The following is a 21,446-nucleotide window of genomic DNA, read 5'->3' on the forward strand; positions in this document are numbered from 1 at the left end:
CAGAAAAGGACCTTAATTAACTGGTTATTTCAAGATGAAAATATTTTCAATGATATGGCTATGCAGGTAGCAGATGCTCAGCACAAAGTGCCATTTTTCAAGGTCTTGCTGAAAGGTTTTCTGAATGCTGTGGAAATCTGCTCAGCTATGCTGCAGAGGTGCTGCTGGAGTGACCAGCAAATGGAGATCTGACTTTGCAGAAGACTTGGAGAATTGATTTGTTTATTCTAGCCTACCTGGGCACTGGGACAGGCTCTGATTGCTTTCTGCAACACATTAGGAAATCAACTCAGGAAGAAAAGCCATTAGAGCTGGAGGATAATGTTGGCAGAAGAACAAATGAGTTTAAGCTGACAGGAAATGTTTCTAATGATTTAGAGACATCAGGCTAGAAAACAGCTTCCCAACCAGGCAGTTGGGGTTGCAAAGCTGAGTTGTTTTCAGAGTAGAGGTTGCTACGTTTGTTTATAGAACAGATTCATTGTATCATGCTCACTGTGACCAGTTGTCCAAAAAGCCCTATCCCAGCAAGAAACGAGTAGTTGAGTAAGCAGAACAGCTACATCTTCTAGAAGTTATCTAAAAATTAAATACAGATCTGGGAAATTGGATCATCACGCAGTAGCAAAAACTAAGGCAGAGATGTCAAATCACTGTATTTGTGCAGCACTGTGTGGAGAAATCCCAGGTCTGATTCTGTCTCTGTATCTTTAGGCTATGTTTGACTCTTTTTTTTCTCTGACTTGGACAGTCTTAAGGATAATAGTGTAGGTTTATGAGTTACGTTCACGTTGACATCAAGAGAAACGTGCTCCTAGAGTACAAGAGGACATGGAGAAGGCTATATGTTATCACAGCATAAAATGATACCTTTCTTGATAAAGGAGGGAAGGTTCTGGTTCCTTTTTTCTTTGAATACGAATTCTGAATTCAGTATATCTAGAAATCAATACTTTTCTGTCCTTTTTTTTCTTTTTCTTTTTTGTAGTTGGGGAATGGCGGTCAACGTGTACTCTACCTCTATCACCCAAGAGACTATGAGCAGACATGACATCATCGCATGGGTTAATGATATATTAGCTTTAAACTACACAAAAGTCGAACAGCTCTGTTCAGGTAAGAAAATATTGCATGTCCTACAAATGTTTATTTAAAATCCACTTTAAAAGTCTGATTTGTTGAAAATAGATCACTTCTGGTTTTGACATAAAGCAGTTACTCCACAAAAAGAAACTAATGTATATACGAAAAGTTTTTGTGTTCATCTTAATCATGGAGAGATAAGATGCCTTGAGAAAGCGTAACATACAGAGGTGAACAGGAGGAATGTAGCTGGAGATGCATAGAAATGATAAGAGGTTGACTGAGTAGAAGAGTATAGTGGTAAGATTTTTTTGTGCGTACTTTGAGGCTATAAGGGTGGTAACTTTACAAATGGAGAGTGGCACATAGCTAAAAAGGGACCAATAGCCTACTGAAAACCCAAGTGAACAAAATTCTGCAGCAGCTGTTCCTTCCAGGTAAGGGTCCTGAAACTCTACTGGTGTATAAACGCTACAGGAGAATATCACTTGTGTGACCACGGAGAAAAATATACATTTGAGGAAATCAACATTTAGGCTGCTGTAAGTTGCTTTAGATGTTTGCCAAGGAGATCTGCCTGTTTCACTTTAAGTGCAACCAAACTCTTGCTGTAAATAATTCTATTTTTTCTAGGGTTAATGAGCCCTAAAAGAAGAGTAATGGTTTTGAATACTTCAGCCAGTGTGATAATCAGAGCAGGAGCTGCAAGTTACGTGTTAAACAGCAGGATCTGTAACCAGATGATGACTAGAAATGATACAGGGAAAGGCTAGTGTTTTACTCAGATTAGAGATGCCCTGGGGAGTGATTCTTTCTGATTTCCTGCTGTGATTTTTAAATTTGAAGATGTTTGTGTTGGAGGAGATCTAGTTAGATTGCTACTTCCATACAAATGACATGCTGGGAATATCTTGCGTATGAAGACAATGCTCTAAAGTACATAGAACTGAAACCACATTACCACATTTCAGCTGCTTAGTGGTCCAGTTGAAATGGGGTCTTACACTGAAAAATGTGACTTTACCCAATATTCTGGTTGTGTTTTCTGTGCATAGATGTTTCCCGAAAGGTACAGAAAATTATTGGAGTCCGACAAACTCATAACATATTCTTTAATTACTTCTTTTTACAAATCTCACCTGCATAATCAATCTTGCTTGCTTGAGGAATTGCACAATGACTGAAATGAGGTTGGAGAAGAACAGGTTAAAGTGCCTGCAAGTAACTGATAGCAACTGAGTAACTGAAGACACAGAACATGGGAAATGACCTTTCTGACAGTTATTAAGCTTGGAACTGAAATGCTGTATTTAGCTGTTGTTATATTTACAGGTCCGGAAGTTAGTCTGTGTGTTTTTTTTTGGTGAGTTATGCATAGAGGAAATATACATGTGGGGATGTGCAGGCATGCGTGGGTTTATACAGGGGTGTATGTGTATATATATATATATATATATATATATATATATGCACACTTGGAGATGGAAGGATGCATGAAAAGGGGTGTTTTCACCATAAAATACACAACGTTTGCCATTGTTTGAAACAGGAAGTATACTAGCTGTGTTATTGACTGGTTCCTGCGTGGCTATTTGTGTGCTCTTAAGTCGTTGAAAGGAAGCTTTTGAAGTGACTTCTCCACCAAGTTAAATGTGTGTGGGCTTAAAATAAATAAATAAATAAAACTTACCCAAAATAGGGAGGAGGTGATCTAAAAGAATTATGATTACTGAGAATGCAAGTTGAAGATATTTAAATAGAGTCAGATTGAGAGATTTTAGCTGGGTAGGACAGGCAAGGGAGAAGCATGGAAACAGTCACAAAAGAAGCGTCCCATTTCATCATGCAGCTTCTTATACAATTGTTTCTGTGACCTCTAGTGAGGATATTAGGACATACCACAAGGGAAAGACTGAAAAAAGGTTGTTTCATTTAGAGCTCTTACTTCATCCTGTGTAAAATTAATTTTTTTCTTCCTTTAGAACTCCCTGCATTAATTGCTATTGTTACTTGCTTTTATGTTCATATCTTAATGGGTCAAACCTGTAAACTTGAATTTCTCCATTTGGTTTGATAGTCCAGCTTGATACTTATTTATTTTATGTTCTTTATAGTGCCAAATGGGATTTAATATCTCATTATCTCAAGAATCATTCTTCCTTGCTAGCACAGTCCTTTCTGTTCCACAGAACCTCAGTCTCTGCATTTCTGAATTCTGCTAAACTCTGCCAGACCATGGCAGGCACCGGCACACAGAAGTCCTACTGACAACTTCCTTTCCATCTGAGACTGCACAGTTCACCTCTCACATGCTGTTGCAGGACGTCTTTGCAGGGAGTGAAGGGAATCAGAGAAGTTTTGGGGATCTTTATTTGATATAGTTTCCTATGTAAACTACAAATAGTTTATTTCATGCACAGAGAGGTGCCATCCTGCAAACTACACGGGAAATATACTAAATATACTAAGTGAAACAGTAGCAAAGCCACCAGCCAGCTGGTGGGCAGACACCACAGGCACAGCATGGCCACAGCCTGGGAGCGGCCGACCTTCTTCATTCCTTCTGGTATTCCTCTGGCTGATGCTTCTAAAAGTGTTGGCAGCCTTCTTCCAGCCTAGCATTAGCTTCCAGAAAATATGAGCATTTCTCAAGCACTTCAAAGGGAAAGAGTATGTGGGAACCTCTGTAACACTGTGAAGCATCTCACAGCAGTGAACTTCAGAGCCACTGCCACTGAAATTTTATTACCCCCTGTAAAATTGCGTGGGCCTTTTCTTCTTTTTAAGAAAAAAGGCATTAGGATTTGTCATGCTGTTATACGAGCATTCAGGTTTTGTTCATTTTTGTTAACAAGGAGCAATCAAAAGTTCAGAAAAAGCTAAATGCAAGGCCACAGAAAGCAGGGCAAGGGTTTGAGGATGCTAAGTCTGGCCATCAAGCTCAGAGGCTTTGCTTTTAGGAGACATGAGCCACCTAGATGTGCCTTACAGTCGTCTTTAGCATCTCATTGTGAGACTTTGTGTGTGCCTATGTTTTGCAGGCAGCCTGGAAGTAATTGTGGACAATCTGAGCTAGAACAATAAGGAGTAGTATGACATTCTGCCTTTACTAGAGGGCTTCTGATCTGAAATTATACCTAAAACTTAACACTACAGATTGTAGTGAAGAAAATAAAAGACAGTTGGCCCTTTTTTTTTTTTTTTCTTTTCTGCTTATTGCAGTGTGGAGAAGTAGCTTTAATAATATGCGTGCTGTGGAAGTAGCAGCTTGTTCCCCTATTGCCAGTTACAGGAACAGAGCTAAGATGAGAAGCAGCCAAGGAAAAAGTTGGATTAGTCATAAAGTATTTGTATTCTTCATGAGTCTTACATGTGTTTTTGTCCTTGCTAAGTAGGCCGAGCAATGTGTAGCATCCCCTGAGCTTTCTGAATGCCTGCAGTAGTTGTGATGTGCCAAAAAGGCCAGGTTATGGATGGATGCAGCCCCTGAGAGTCTAAATTTAGTGTGCAGCTCCTCTGGTAATTTAGTTTTGGCAACACGAGAGGGAAAATCTTCCCAAGCATCGCAAACCAGAAAAAATTCCCTGTTTTAGGTGAGTGTCATTTAGTCAGTTTTGGTCTCCATGTTTGACTTCCCTCAAGATTTTTAGCCAGAATATCAAGTTTGTGATCCATGCTTATAATGTAGGGCATAATGTGCATTGCCTTTAGGTGGGCATTAGACTTGGGAGCATTTAATTTGATACAGATGAGTGAAGAATAATAGAAGAAAAACTGAAAGGATTTAATGTATTAGAGCCTTGTGTGCAACACCCATATGCACGGAGAATAGGAGCTTTAAATGAATTATGACACTAGTTGTTTCGTGGGATTCATGCTATTTTTGTAATACATACACAGTGGCTTAAAAACAATTCTGACTAAATAGCTTATAAGTGAATTTTCTTTACTAAGGCTATTTTTCATCTACGGGGAATACCAAGTGAACTTGTAACGTGCTTTTTCAGGGTTGTTTGGCTGCTGCATGAGCGTATATTCAAAATAAGAGTCAGGCAAAGGAGAATATAGAGGGCTTGTATATAAAAAATGCCAAGTACACAAGCTGTGTAAATGATTAGCAGGGTAGCCAGAAATTGTAAATGTATACAGAAAAGAAAATACAACCTGAAGTATAATCTCTGTCTTAACTATACTCCTGTGAGCCTTCGAGGTGCAGAAGATGCCAGCTCAGAGACCTTTCACCTTTAAGGATTTTTATGCGAGGGAAAAGGATGAAATGTTTTCTTTTCTTCCTTACTTTTAGTAAGTGACTATCTCATAAAAAGAGCACGCGGTTCAGCAGTTTGAAATGTTGGACTGTGCTGCTTTCTCTGCAGATACCCTGATTATTGCAACTGCGGAATTTTTGCATAGCAACTGCTGTAGTTGGTACCATACCTCCATTGGCACGCTTCTTGTGGGAGTACAGTGGTTGCTGTAGGGGTGTTTTCTGGTTCTCCACCTCTCATCCTGAAGAGCTGAAGGCACTGTGCTGCTACAGCAGGTGTTGGTGTGTGAGGCTTTGTGCTGTTGTGATGGCTTGGGATTTGAGGGAGAGCTTCAAGACACTGATGATGGCCAGTGGCTTGTTGCCTGAAGAGATACTCTTCTGAGGGGCACTGGGTGAGGACTTCTGCTTGTCAGTTGTGAGTGTCTATGTATGCAAATTCTATGACATACATGCATAGGATTCATTTCATTTTTTCATCCTTTGGTACTTGCATTTTGCTCAGTGTCTGCATTAACTCATAAACTTTCTGCACGTGTATTACTAAAATCTGCATCATAGCACCCAGTTGGAGCATCCAGCATGGCTTCTGTGCAACTGGTGTGCTAGTGCTGGCTGCGTTGAAGTGTATTTCGGTGTTGTTTTTCTCTCCTCTCCTCTCCTCTCCTCTCCTCTCCTCTCCTCTCCTCTCCTCTCCTCTCCTCTCCTCTCCTCTCCTCTCCTCTCCTCTCCTCTCCTCTCCTCTCCTCTCCTCTCCTCTCCTCTCCTCTCCTCTCCTCTCCTCTCCTCTCCTCTCCTCTCCTCTCCTCTCCTCTCCTCTCCTCTCCTCTCCTCTCCTCTCCTCTCTTTTTAATTCACAACCCTGCAGAGCCTCAGTCTCTAGAGCAGCTTGGAAATGTTAAATGTTAAAACATGGCTTGATGCACTATGAAACCAAGCCATGTTTCAGGGAACTGGAGTGTTGTTCTGGGGTCCTGCAACACAGAGGATGCTCAGTGTAAATGACTCTTTAATGTCTTCCAGATGATGTTTAGGTTTAGAGGGATACAATGCATGTTGATGATCAGATTTAAGATTGATTACAAAATGTTCTGGGGAAGCTCTAAAAGCAGTATCCTGAGACTTCTAATAAGACTTCTAATAATATTATATGTATGTATGTATGCATTTCATGTCACTCATTAAAAATTCAGGAGGAATCAAATTTAAACAAGGCTTCTACTTTTTTGGGTGTTTGCTCATAATGCTGTCACTTGCCATTGCTTGCTTAGTCTCCCTCCCTTTTAAAGAGATTGCTAGATTTTCCCGTGGCTTTTTCTTTTTTGGTCAAGTTGGGTTACACACCTATTTTAAGTTAAATGGGAACCATCTTTTCTGAAATTGTTTTGGCCTGCCTGTTTGAAAATGAGTGAGTTCCAAACTAAATTACTACTAAAAACTAAGTATTAAAAGCTCTGCTATGTACAGTTTTTGAGAAGTTTGATGATTTTTATATTTAAGAAAATACAGTCTAAGACCAGGGAAACCTCCCTCCAAAATCCATTATTTAAAAAGATCAGCGGATATTCTGAGTTGCCTCATGCAAATGCCCCGCCTGTGAGGATTTTCCCAAGCACATTCAATTCAGAAGCATGCGGCTGGGTGTTGGTGCCTCTGGATGCTGCTTTCTGCTGTGTCTGCATGCAGGTCCTCGCTCTGCCCTTGCTGCCCCAGCTCTCTTCCCAGAGCTCTTTGCAGGAGAGCAGGGCTGCACTCTCATCTGGATCACTTGTATTTATTTGTTTAAGTGCCCTCCTCAGGCTGTTAGTGGAAAGGGCAAAGCTCACGCCAGCGTTGCTTCACTGATGCACATCTGGCTTCCCTACCACTGAGCAGGCAGTAAATTGCAGTGGGCTCGGACGTACTCCAGGAAATGGGCTGAAACCTCTTTAAATCAGTGTATTTTTTTTTATTGGAGCAGAAGACTTCATTGCCCTGTGTCCTCAGTCATCTGGGTGCTGCTAGAAATGCAAATAGGGTGCTTAAACACGTTGCTGTAGGTAACACAGCTTTGTAGTCACTTGACTTTATTTTTTTAATAAAAAAAAATATATATATGTATATATGAGTGGCAGAATGGAAGGACACATTTGAGATGTAGGTATCATGGTATGGGTTCATGTTTTACATCCAAACCTGCCGTGTGCCTACCTTAATGCCACTTCCAAGGACACAGTTTTATAGCCGGAGGTAAAAAGTGAGCCAAAAGTGCCACTGTACTGCAAACACCGACTGCTGGCCTTTGTATTTATTTCCCCATTTCTCATCAAAACGGCTATGTCACACATGCTCCTTGTGAGTTACTACCTTTTTTTTTGCTGTTCTCTCAGCAAAAGAAGTGCTGGGTGTGTGCACTTTCCCATCAGTGTTAGCAACCGCCGCTCCAGTGAGCTGAAGCACTGATGACTAACACGAATGGGAATCATGCTGCATTTTCCAAGTGCGTGGTTAGGTTATTGCAGCTTTGGAGTGAACAAATAATTTGAACGAATTTCTATCTAATGTGACAGGATACGTTTTTAGAGAATCTGAAAAAAAAAAAAAATCCTTGAAACAAAGGAAAAACAACTGTAGTTACAGAAAAAGGTGCAATCAGCCTTTTTCCCAAATGTGTGTGGGGTTTTTTTTGTTGTTGTTTTTTGTTTCCAAAAATGTGTGCCTGAAAATCAAACTGAGGCCTGGCCAAGGCTTGAATCACACGTTGTTTTTAGATCCAATTCTTTATTAAAGATTTCCAGCAAAATTCTAGTTTGCAAAGAGAATTAGTTTGAAAAAACTAATTCATAGTTTTTTCTGCCATGGTTCTGACAGCAGAACTAAACTGAAGCCTCCCCTCACACAGACAGGCCCTGCCTTTTCACAGCTCCTCTGTGTTCCTATGCTGTAGTTTTATGTGACTTTGTGGAACCTCACCTCCACGTGATGCAGTGACCAAAGGCCAAACAGAGAGTTGCTTTGGATAGGAAGGATTGATTCAGCTTCTCCTTGAGGAGACTAATAATTACTTGGGCATGGTTCTGAACACTGCCCTAGCTGTGCTTCCCCTCCACTGCCCTCAGCCTGACCAGCAGCCCACCCCACAGCCCAGTGCCATGCACAGCGCGGCCTGCTATGCACAACCGCAGCCAGTGATGCTGCCCGGCTCTCTGATCTAGGCCGCAGCCAACTTCCTCCCAGAGAGGAGGGCGTAGTAAACGAATCACAGGACTCCCTTCGGACAGCAGCTGCCTGCCAGCCAGATTCAACGCTGCCGAGATTCTCCACTCTTTTATTCTCCTATAAATATTAAAAAAGAGTCAGTGAGGACAGTTGTGCTTGTGGCTGGGTGTGCCAGTAGGGTGCTGCAGCCCCCCGGGCCGCTGTGCTGTGCCGTGAAGCAAGCGTGGAGTTTCCACTCACTAGTTGTGTTCGCAAGTTGGCTTTGGCATCTGGCCTGTGAATATCTCTTGTAATTGGTGGCTGCGTCAGTGTTCTAGATGGAAAAGTGAAAGGGGTTTTGCGCCTGGATTCAAAATTGCTTGTTGGCTAATAGAGAGTGGGAGGGCTTAGCATCAGTGTGTCTCCCATGTTCTGTAATCCCTCTTCCCCAGTGCTACCAGCTGTGGTTTTTATCCGTCTTTTGAAGAGATTTTGCATTATTTCTGTGTGTGTGTGTTTGCAGATTTTTAAATATGTACAAGTTTTTTGGTCACAGAGACAGATTTACTCTGAGAGCAATTGTAGACAGGTGATAATTTGTTAGGCTTGGTGGGGGGAGGTTGGGCTGTATTGTTATTGTTGTTTTGTTAATTTTGGGGGGAAAAGGGGTGCATCTTTTTACCAGAAAACGTAGGGAAGCTTTAAAATCTTAAATAAAATACAGTGACGTAAAACCCGTTTTGTCCATGTAAATTATACAAGAAGTATCCATCAGAAGCCATGCTGTTATCATCCCTACTGCTGTTTTCTCGATGTTGTGTTAAAAATACTCCTTTCCTGGGCAGCTGCATTGAAACATCAGTTGTATGGTAAATAGAATATTCCTAAAGTGCTGTCCAGTATGCAGGAAACTGTGTATCTGTGTGCTGGGGCTGAGAAGCAAAGGCGCAGTGACCTTGCATCACTTCTGCCGGGCTGCTTCTCCTGCTGCCTCCATGAAACCTCAACAGTTGGCAGTGTTGAAAGCAGCATCCTGGTTCTGCTGTGCTGGTATCCTAATGCACCATGACAGCCACAGGCCTTAGGAGCAAAATTTTAAATAAGTAATGCTTATTTTGTATTAAATATATATGTAATCTCGATGTCCAAAGTCTAGTAGACCCTGTTAAATGTGATAATACTTGTAACTTTCTTTTCTGCTATGTGGGAGGCAGAAAGAGTTTCCTCTTTTTGTAGTTTGCAGTACTTAGTTCAGTCTGTATTTGCAAGTTGCCTCTGCACTTCAGGAAGAGGCATTTTAATAAGCTGTGTTTGCCGCTGTAATAAAATCCTCCTGTTGGGGAAGTAGTCTGGCAGCAGGCTTGGTTATTGTGTCAGAGACCGGGTTTGTACCATCACATGGATGCATGCCAGCATTCTCTGCCCTCAGGCACGGAACAGACCCAGGACCACCTCCTGGCTGACAAAATACAGAAACAACTGCTTTCACGAGGAGAAGGAAACACGAGGAAATGTCTTAACTAGAGTCTCTAGTCTAGTCAGACTCTATCTAAAGGCATGCAGGAGGAATTTGCATCACCAGCAGAAGGAGGAAATCTCATGTGAACATTTTAGGTTTCCAGTTTTCTAAAAGGATGCAGATGAAAGGTTGCACAGTGCATTTTCAGGGCCTCCAGGCAATTACTTAGATATCAGAGTAAACCTTATAATTGGGATACGGGAGGGATGAAAGGGCAGAGTTGGCAACAAATTCAATTTATAACATGAAATGATTGCATAATAATCCTTTTGCATGAAATTAAATAGTAATAAGTACAGTTGAGCCTTGCAGTATCTGTATATCCATGCTTTTAATTGTAACGTAATTTTTCTGTTGCTGCATATGTGCCAGTTCTCCTGCTAAGGATGGGTTTTGAATTACTAATTCTGTTTATATAGCTTCCTATAAGAAGATGCAAATGTGTCATCTCATGTTTGTACCTTGCCAGAAGGCTCCTTTTCCTTTAGGGAGTATCTTACTTTGATTCTTAATCATATCAAAACCACTGCAAACAGCTACGTTCAAGGTGTCCTTGGAAAATCAGATTATTTTTATAGCAGTTTTCCCCTCACAGAGCTAGTCAATATGAAGCAAAATTTTAGAAATTGAAGTTGTTTTCAGCACTAAAGCTTGATCTTGTTAAGTCACTGTCAGATTTCATATTGGTATCTTAGGTGTTTTTAGACTCCACTCTGAATCTCTCTTCTTCTTTTTGGAGGAGTTAGAAGCACTGTCACCCTTTATATATGGAGCTTGAATGGACACAGAGAATGAGAACTATCTGATGTGTAAAGTTGATCCTGTCAAAACACATGCATACCCACAGAGAAAAACACCATAAAGCTTCAGTTATTGTTGCCCCTCCTGCAAAACTAGACAAACCAGGTGTCTGATTTGTTAATTTGGTTTTTGTACGAGCATGGTGATCAAGTAGTTTTCACAGATACTGACCTGAACTGTTAGGTGAGATTTGGACAGTGAAGTTTATCAAAACAGATTTGCACTAAGTGTTCAGAAGTCCTTTTTGTGGAAGTCAAATTTAACTGCTGACTTACCTGGCCTGTGTGCTCCAATGGAGGTGTTAAGCCTGTGCCCTCTTGCTTCAGATATGACCCTTAGTGAGTCTTCGAGTATAAAGCATTTTGTTGACTAGCAAACCCTTTTCTGAAGAAGAACTTAAATTGGTGTTCCTCTGATTCCCTCAAGCATCTTCAGTCTTAATTTCAAAACATTTAATTGAGTCACAGAATCACAGAATGGCCCGGATTGGAAGGGACCTCAAGGACCATGAATCTTCAACCCCCCTGCCACAGGGCAGGGCCACCAAGCTCTCCATTTAATACTAGACCAGGCTGCCCAGGGCTCCATCCAACCTGACCTTGAACACCTCCAGGGACGGGGCATCCACAGCCTCTCTGGGCAGCCTGTTCCAGCACCTTACTCTTTGTAAATGACAGTGACGCGATAACATAGAGGGAAGATCTCTGCATATGAGAAAAGACTATCCATTAGCTGTACTTAGTACATTATTTAGAAATTTGTCCTTATATTTGCCTCTCTGTGCTGAATTAATTACACTCACATACCCCTGCTAGTTCACGTAGTCCTCAAAATTGAACTTGGAAATCTTGCTCTGAGCGAGCTGCCAAGCTGGGAGCTTGGCTTCTGAAGTCTATGGGCAGTGAGTGGTCTACACTGAAGTCTGCGTATTTAAACATGTTTCACAGGTAATAAAGATCATTAACGATGTTTGGTTTTAAAGGGGATGAAAAAGACTGGTGTATTTTAACAGGCAGGAGCTTTGCAATTTTATTTTTAAATCATGATTTGGGGTAATCTTGAAACATTGCTTTGGAATTCATCAGTCTGTAGGATAGCTTCCAACTTCAATTGCCAGAATAAATAAGATCTTGTTTTGGTTGAATTTTGGGTACTGTGAATACTGAAGGAGCTTATTAGATTTCCACCATGGCTGTAATCATCACACTATATGGACAGTCCTAATGTGTACAGGGACTCCAAGAACATCAGTTTTAAGTAGAAGAAAGATGCACTTTGCATTACTCCTCCTACAATTCTTCAGTTGTACAGCAGTACTTGGTGCATCCAGACAGTGGAAAAACTACACAAGAGCATCCAGTGTACACTGAACAATGTGACAAGTACATCTGGGATGCATAGTGTTAGACTGAATTACAGCAGAGACTTATTCAGCATGGTTGCTTTCTGCTCATGCTTTCTGCTAATGACATTAAACGCCATTTGGTCTTAGCTGGGTGAATCTGGATTAATGTCAATGCATTCTCTTGTTACAGGAGCAGCTTACTGCCAGTTCATGGACATGTTGTTCCCTGGGTGTATTAGCTTGAAGAAAGTAAAGTTCCAAGCAAAGCTGGAACATGAATACATTCACAACTTCAAGCTTCTGCAAGCATCATTTAAAAGAATGAATGTGGATAAGGTAGGCATTCTGTATTTGTACTTCAATCATTGCAGGCTTCACAAGCTGTATAAACTGGATAAAGTCAATAAATAGAAGAAACAAACTTCAAAGCACTTGAAGTCCACTTTTTTGAATTTTGACTGGGAACTGGAATTATAAGTTGTATGTGAAGATGTTCTTCTTGACCTTTCATCGTCTGAAAACGGCGTTTGGGCACATGGGAAGAAATTTGGCATGCTCCATTTAGGTACTAAGTGAAAATAGAGTCCATGTGTCTGCGAAGGAATTGTACAGCTTATCTCATTATTTCTTAATATCAGAGACTCTTTTGATAAAATGCCATCTGTTGGAAATTCTTTGCCATCATTGAACACGAGGGCTTTAATTTGAGATACCATAAAATTACCAATGACCTGAATTTCCAACAGAACAACCTGGAAGTATACTGTTATTATAAGTATTCCATATTTCTTGTCCAAAACTGGGTTTAAGGAATTTCAAGTATTCAAGAGCTGGAATAATATACCCAGTGATTTGGTAGGCTAGCCAGTGCATATGATCTTATAAAGTTTAAGAATGGAGGTCTCTCATAGGAAATGGCTTGTAATTCAGCCACAAGATACTGGTTTTGTGCTTGCATGTGTGAATCTGATAGACTCACAGATACAAATTGCTGCATTGATAAAACTGAATAATGGAAGTTATGTTCTTCCCTTGCAGTTTTATACAGATGCAGTACCTGTGTATCATTTGAGGCATCACCAATGACTTTAGTGTTGCCTTATCCTGAAATTTAAACAGCCTTATTAGAAAGTCCCACAATAATTTCATAAAGAATTGGAAACCTTTATTATTTCCTGAAAAGTTATGCTTATATTTACAGTGTGATTTGATAATAAAGCATTGGAAAACCCAATGAAGATGAGCAGCATCCATTTTTCTATAGGAAGAAAACTTGCTCTACTCAAGAGAAACAAAAAAAAAAAAAGGGATAGTGCAAAATGCTACATGACTTGTTACAGGAGTATCATAGACTTTCAAAATGCTGGACAGTTGGCTTAACCTTGAAGAAAAACATGAAAATTACTTCAAGGTTAGTTCATGGTGAACATGTACTACCGAAATATCGGGTGGTTTGAGTTTCAGCATGTCTTGGAAAAGCTGATTCAGACAGTACAGCAGAGAGCAAGAAACTTCATCTGGATCTTTTGAAGAGTTGTTCACCATTACTATGCCCACCTGCAGCATGTAAATTTAAAAACCAGAAATTCCCACTTAGCTGAATATAATCCTACTCCCAGAGCAGCTTCATTAACCACAGCTGTCACTGCAATAGGAAAGGAGTAGCTCTGTGGAGCAGTAGTTATGAAGGCTTGCATATAGCCACCTCAAAGGGTGGGCCTTCATTTGATTTATTATTAAGACCACTTGCAATTCCAGCATAATTTGCTTTTTAGGAGGACATCAGTGGCAGAGGAATATATACTGAAAGAGTTATAAGATATATATATAGCCTAGTCTAGTGGTTGGCGACTCTACACATAGCAGGGGGGTTGAAACTAGATGATCATTGTGGTCCTTTTCAACCCAGGCCATTCTATGATTCTCTGATATATATATATATATATATAGTTTCCAAATTATTGTGTGTGGTTTTTTGTTTGTTTGTTCGTTTTTAATTTATTTATTTAATTATTTTAAACATCAATGGGTTATTATGGAAACTATTCTACATTTCAGGTAATTCCAGTGGAAAAACTGGTCAAAGGACGCTTCCAAGACAACTTAGATTTCATTCAGTGGTTTAAGAAGTTCTTTGATGCTAACTATGATGGGAAGGAGTATGATCCTGTGGAAGCTCGACAAGGCCAAGATGCTCTTCCCCCACCAGATCCTGGTGAACAAATCTTTAATCTGCCCAAAAAGTCTCACCATGCAAACTCTCCTACTGCAGGTATGTTGTATCTAGAATAATTCTATTTTTGTCTCTGAAGATGATCATAAACTGTGACCAATTTTAACTAAACACTAGTTAGAGATTACCACCTTGTGAGCATGAGCTATTCTTTCTGTGTTGTCATAGGCTTAGCATCTGTCGTGTCAGAAGTTAACTTCTTATGGTATGCTCAGTCCTAAAAGACATTTAGGATTGTCATCACTGGTTGTAGTGTTTGCATGTGTTTTCAAGAACAGAAAATTTATAACACAAAGAATTTCTTTAAAAATATTCTTTTCATGGTGCTAAATCATAAGTACTGTCCAGAAAGCAAATAAAATAATAATAATCTGTGCTTTGTGCAGTTTACAGCTCCGTCTTCTAAGTGAGCAACATAGCAGCTATTGCTCTTTTTTGAAAATACATCTGTGTTCTGACATTTTGCTTTGTGTTTCTGCAACAGGTTAAGCCTGGTCTTTGCTCTTTATCTGATATGATCACTACTGGTCACTTAACAATGCCATTTTTCTTGGTAACTGTGAGTTAAGTGAACAGAAGAGCAGATATATATATATATATATATTTTTTTTTTCTAAGCACCACTAAGCAGGTGGTGCTGGAGTTAGTTGCCTACAGATGTGCAGATTTGTATATACAGAAATATGCATGCACACACTCTTAATTGCTTTATTGGCGTGTCCTGTGTTTGTCTTATTCGTGCTAAACCAGTCCTCAAATAATGATTAATTTTCAGATGATGCCATTATGTGACCTGTCTTCTCATTGGCTCAGTTGCTGGCAAAAGGGAAAGGGCAGGTATCAGGCAACCTCAGGTTTAGGCTGGCTTAAACTCTGGAATCGTATACAGATTTCAGCAATCTGCTCTGACCATTTCTGACGTCAGAGGTGGGCATACTTGGCCAGCTGCCTTCATCTCCTTAGCAGTCCCAGGAAGCTGAGCACCTAATAGCTGGGCAGTGCTGCTCTGAGATTCTGAAGTGTTTGTGTGTTTCTGGTTTTGTTATCACTGGTTTTTTTTCACGTCTTTGTTTTTGCATCATCTTGTTTCTAAGCTTTTGTATTCTAGGGCTTAGTATGTTATACTTTCCTGTGTGGGACCTTGCACTGCCTCTGAAAATAAAAAACCCAAGTGAGCATCAGGTGGTCCATTTGATAAATTGGAAAATAGACCTTTATTAAATACAGAATTTACTATGTTTGTTGATCCTTCTTGCCAGTGGTCTGTTTTTACTTAAGTCACAAGTGTGTCATCCCAGTTAAAGCAGTGGAGGTCACAATCCTGGGGAGGTAGAGTAGCCCGTGGAATGGAAGAAGCCAGTCTGTTTGGATGATAATGCGGTGATCTCGTGTCCCATTGCTGGTTGTACAAGAGCATGCCATGCGCCTTCAATACGGAGTAGGACAACTGAGATATGTGGTGTGTTTTTATCAACATTCTTTGGTCAGGGATGTTTTCTTTTTCATGGAAAGCTTCCTTCCTTATTAATTTAAGTATTGTCTGGATTTATGATAGGCAGGACACTGATTTAATTTCTGTTGAGCCAGGGAAGGGAGTTGTAGGCATTGTGTGACGACAGGTGAAATAAGAATTCTAGCTTGTACTGCTGCTTGCATTGTAGAACAGTTAAGTGTCAGTCACAGGTTTATTACATGCATGCAAGTGCACACTTTAATGGAAATGAAGAGATATTCATTACAGGTGTTACAGGAACCATAATGATACTACTTGTGTGAGTAAAGCAAGCTTAACCATTTATATTAAAAAAGCCCAAGAAGATGAGGTGTACTGAGTTCCGCAGTGGTTGAAGAATTCCCCACCCCATCTTAAGTTTCATCTTCCACAGCAATACAGTCATGAAGAGAGAATATATGCCCATGAATAAGTGTAACGTCAGATGGCATTTAAATGGCTGTCCATAACTTTACTGCCAATTGTTTGTTATTCTGCAGCCATGAGTTTTCAGTGAAATGGCTGAGGTTTGGGGCACAGCTGAACTTCACAGCTCAGCTTGACTTTGTTATGGGAGTAGTAAACACTGTGGGCTGTTTGATATAATAACCTCTTACACCGACTCAGCAAGCGTTTGCCAACATCAGTAGCAGACTGCCACAATATCTTGCCTTTTTTTGTTGTTACTTTTAAGAAGTGTCACTCGCTTTATTTTAACACTGAAGCTTTGAAATTGTAATGGATTTCAAATCACTAACAGAACAAAAAGGTGCAGTAGTGATGCAAAGGAACCAACAGATCTTTTAATGTCATATAGAAGTTTTTAAACAGTGTGCAGTAGGCAGGTATGTATCTTTTGTTCAGTATCAGGAGCAAGTAAACTTCTGGGCACTTACACACATTGTATTTTTGTCTTTGTCGCTGACCTTTAAATAGGCCTATTCCAAATTGATTGAATATATGATTCAAACTGACCAAATATTTTAAGGGAATAATGGATTTAGCTGCTAGCAATTCCATGTGTGTTCAGATGATTCGTACTGTTCCACACAACAGCTATTCCAGTGCCCTTTGCCAGATCTTTGTTTTTGGGTGATTTAGGAGGTGTTAATCTCTTTAATGATTCATAATAGAGTTCTAACACCGTGTTTTCAGAGGTAGACAAAGATAATGTCATTCAGTTACCAAAAAAGTGGTCAAATCTCTAAGGACTGCTTGGAAAGCTTACCCTAAAAGGTAGCTGCAGTCAGTTAGGATTATTTTTGGTGTTTTAATCTGACTCTTAAGCTCTGCAGACCCACCGTACCTGATAGCTGCTTTCTATACCACAAAGTGGCATATATCTATATCTCTGCAGATGCCAAGCGTGGTCTTTATTTCATTTTATGAAATGATGTTAACTCAAAGCAGAACCTGGGAAGTGTGAAAACACACCAATTTTTGTGTTTATTGGTGAGCACGCCAACAGCCCCTTCGTACCCCTTTGGAAGGCACTCCAACCGGTGAGTCAGACAGGTCAGGGAGAATGCAGCTCATAAGAGCAGCATAAACAGCTCCTCCATCTAATCTAATATGCCACCCTCATCCTGCCCATCATTCTCAAGAGACAGAGCTGATTTGCTACAGGGTTGGCAGTGCTGTGAAGGAAAGATGACTTTGGAACATGTATGTATTTCTTCTCGAAGCAGCAGATACAGCAAGGAGTGCCAGGTAAACACATCCCTGCTGGCAGATGAATGTGTTTTCATCCTCTGTGGGGTGAACCATAGCATAGCCCACCAACGTGGGCTCTGTGCCAGCAGGGCCACAGCTGTTTTCGGATAGGATGCCATCTGCCCACCCCGAGCCTTTGGGTGTCCTGCAGCCCCCTGCTTTTCTCTATGCAGTGGTAAACAGCCTACAGATGTAGAATCACAATTATTGTAAGGGATTAAAATATTAGCATGTTGTTCTTTGTGCCGGTTCTAATCCTCTCAGGAAAAAAATAGAAGCAGAAAAGCTTCATCTGATCAAATTGAAAATGTTGATCCAGTTGTCAAGGGTTTTAGCTTCATGGCTTATATAAGTCTTCCTGTGTATCAGTGCTTTTTGTATGGGAGGGGAGTGTCAAAAATGCATGAGTAGAAGACGGCTGAATGAAATTAATTATTTACATACAAGCTAAAAATGCGAGAGGTCCCTAGAACTGAAGGCTGCTGGACTTCTTAGTTTGAAATATTCTGTGAGAGCAGGATGACTAAAGCAGAACTGGAAAATACTGGAGGATCACATGAGGGCTAAAAATAATCGTGCTATGACAGGGAAAATAACCAGGGCAGAATGAACTGTTTGTGCACGGATGCTATATATATATGTGTGTGTATGCTGTCAAAGAGCCAGTTATGCAAGAAAAATGCCAATATTCTGTAGGGAGATGGTATACCCTGCTATGGCAAAAGTGCTGCAAATTAATTTTGAGGGATAAATATATTCAACAAAAGCAATCTTTATTGTAGCAGATAGTGGTATGATTAAGCATCCTGGGGAACCGGAGAGCTCATCCCAATGCTTTTCTCTTTGCTTTCCACCAAAACACGCTGCCTTTTCCCCCACATTGCAGGCAGTTGGTATTTCTGAGGGTAACCCTGCCCGTCGTGGCACATTGCTGTAGAGCTGGAGATAAGAAGAACTGTAAGGCGACAACTGAAAATGCTTTTGTGCCTGGTTCATGCGAGGCCAAAGGAGTGTGTTGCCCCACAGGAACAGCGTGTGCGAAGTAGGGAGGGAAACAGCTCAGCCATCAGACAGAGACCTCTCCTATCCACATCAGGAGGGTTTAATTTTTAAAGCCACCAAGGCAGAGAAATGAGACCACATCGCAACACTGCTTGCAATGCAGGAGCAGGGGCTTTTGTCTTTTCTTTTCCTTTCCATTTGGGATCATTTCCTTATGGCTAACCAGGTAGTTACAGAATTGCATAAATCATAGGGTTTTTTTCTTTCGTTTTCTTTCTGGGAGGACTTCACATTTTAAATTATTTTCTTCTGTTAGGCCTCATGTGAGATGCTTTCATTAACTTTTAATTATATTTTAAGATACAATTTGCGATGAGGAGAGGGCTGTGGATTGTTCCTGTTTACCAAATCTCCTTCTTTCAAAGATGAATGTATGGGCAGTCATACAACAACAAGACGTTCATCTAACCAGTAGATTCCATTGTATGTTCTCTCTTGGATGGCTTGGTTGAAATTTGTGAGTGTTCCGTTTTCAGGCATTTGTTCAGACTTCTCCTTGCCAGTTCCCTGGCAGTGCAGAGCTCATTGGACCATGCTGGAGCCAGCAGCAGTGGCAGTATGGAGAGCTGAGGGGAGAGGGGTGCTGCCACAACTTAGAGAAGTCAGTACCATGAAGTAACTGAGTGCTGCACTGCTGTGTATCAGGATGCTGAAAGCTGGTTTGACTGAGGTCATTTCACTCCCATTAAGCATCAGTTGTCATCACTTGTGCCATTAGGCATCCCTAGATGGAACACTTTCTTGCACCCCACTGTAGCTGTAACAATAAGCATGTGTGAATATTAATTTGCTTACTGTTCTCACTCATTTGTTTTAAATGGGCTGATATTTTAGCTTGTGAATAAATCGCTTGCTCTGCAGCCTTTTAGTGGGTTTGTGTATTCTTCTGTGGCGTGAGTCAGGAATATGCATTTTAGGAAGCTTTACAGTTTGGAATTAACGTTTCAGTTTCTTAATTTGAAGATACAGTGCAAATGGTTCCCCATTCAATTGAAGCAATAGCTGTGAGGGGCTCAGCCAAGTCTTGCTTGCTCAGGGCTTCCACTGCTCTCACACACGCTATTCTCACACACATCCACACTGCAGTCATGCACGTGTTCCCTTGGAACTTCACATAAATATTTAACAGCATAATAATTACTCATGTAGCTTCAAGGAAAAATTGTCTCTAAGCATTAAATGGGTCTTGTCTGCAAGACCACACTTGCGATGTAAAGTGACCTGGAATTCCAAGTCTGGCTTTGTACCCAAAACATACATGGTGCCAACATTTTGTGCTTAATGTTTTGGAAGTGTGCATCTTACTTTTTCATGTTTAGCAAAAAACAATAATGGTCTTACTGACTAGTAATTGTTTCTGGAGCGTTACAGTTAGAAAACTGCAATGCATTTCAGAATTGCTTCATCTGGTTTATTTAAGAATGAGAACAAAATAATGTGCCTTTAGAAACAGTTGGTGCTAAAGTTCACTTATTGTTCTTATCTCTGCTAGCATTACACAGGTAGGAACAAAAAGTTATTCAGGTGCTAATGAATGCACCTGCAACACTGCTTTAAAAATGCTCTTATTTAACCCTGTATTCACCTCAGAGCATGCTGTGATAGAAGTTTTCACAATGTGGTGGAAGCTGGCAGTGCCCTCTGGGTCCATCGGGCCCACCCCGCACTCCATCAGGGACACCAAAGCAGGGGCCCAGGCCTACATCCAGGCAGCTGCTGAAGGTCTCTGAGGAGCAGGCCCCACACACAGCCTCTGGGCAGCCTGTGCCAGTGCTCCATCACTTGCACAGCACAGAAGTGCTCCCGGTTTAAATACAGTTCGTTGTATTTCAGTTTGTGAATCCTTCGTCTTGCCCTAAGCACCATTGTAAGAAGTTTGTCTGTCACCTTAACTCTCCCCCATCAGATATATACATGTTGATGAGATCCTCCTGAGCCTTCCCTTCTCCAGGCTGAAAGGGCACAGCTGCCAGCCTCTCTCATAGGGGAGAATCTCCAGGCCCTTCATCATCTCTGTGGTCCTTTGTTGGACACACCAGCTCTCCAGACACAGCTACACCAGTGCTGAATAGATGGGAAGGATCAGCTCTCTTGACTTGCTGGCAACGCTCTTCCACATGCAGCCCAGGGAACTGTTGGCCTCCTTGCTGTGAGGATGCAGTACTGAGTTACATTCAACTTGGTATCCACCGGGGCCCACAGGTCTTTTTTCTGCCATGGGACTTTCCAGATGTTTGGCCCCCAACGTATTTTGGGGCATAGGGTTTTTCCTGCCCAGTGCAGGATTCTGCACTTTTCTTTGAACATCGACAATGAACATGGGAAGGAATCAGTAATAGGTAACGTTTATGACACTGATTACAGTGCAGTTCTCTCAATGTTCCATGAAGAAAAGCTGATGAGAATACATTTTGTATGTAAAATATTTGTGTGAGATATTGTGCTTTCTCAGAAAATGGAAGTAGGACTTCATAGAATGCTGCCCATGCAAAAAACAAAACAACCCTGTTTCTTTGTGGTGTTGGCAGTGTGGGATGTCTGAGAAGTCTTAATGGATACATGATCACTACCAGTATAAGTTTTCTTTGTAGATGGACAAAAATGTTTTCATGGAAGATGTGATGTTGGATGGAATTGGAACTGTTTGAGTTATCTAGCTGCTCTGAGCACTAAATTAGGAGTTATTCCACACTTTCACTAATTGGTTGCAGGGTCATTGCAGTGCTCAGTAGCGAAGTTATTAATGTCTATTAA

At 40.8% G+C, this 21,446-nt stretch overlaps 1 protein-coding gene across 9 annotated transcripts in view; it reads left to right on the forward strand.

Moving 5' to 3' along the window:
- Window positions 1–21,446, forward strand: part of MAPRE2 (microtubule associated protein RP/EB family member 2) — a 91,672-nt gene that overhangs the window by 54,368 nt on the left and 15,858 nt on the right. For 8 of the 9 annotated variants that reach the window (NM_001395964.1, XM_046925255.1, XM_046925260.1 and 5 more), the window contains 3 exon segments: window positions 989–1,116; window positions 12,383–12,528; window positions 14,251–14,464. In NM_001395964.1, coding sequence (NP_001382893.1) covers window positions 989–1,116; window positions 12,383–12,528; window positions 14,251–14,464 — 488 coding nt within the window. 9 annotated transcript variants of the gene reach the window in all.

The sequence above is a fragment of the Gallus gallus genome, chromosome 2 (assembly GCF_016699485.2).
Source record: "Gallus gallus isolate bGalGal1 chromosome 2, bGalGal1.mat.broiler.GRCg7b, whole genome shotgun sequence".
Classification (NCBI taxonomy): domain Eukaryota; kingdom Metazoa; phylum Chordata; class Aves; order Galliformes; family Phasianidae; genus Gallus; species Gallus gallus.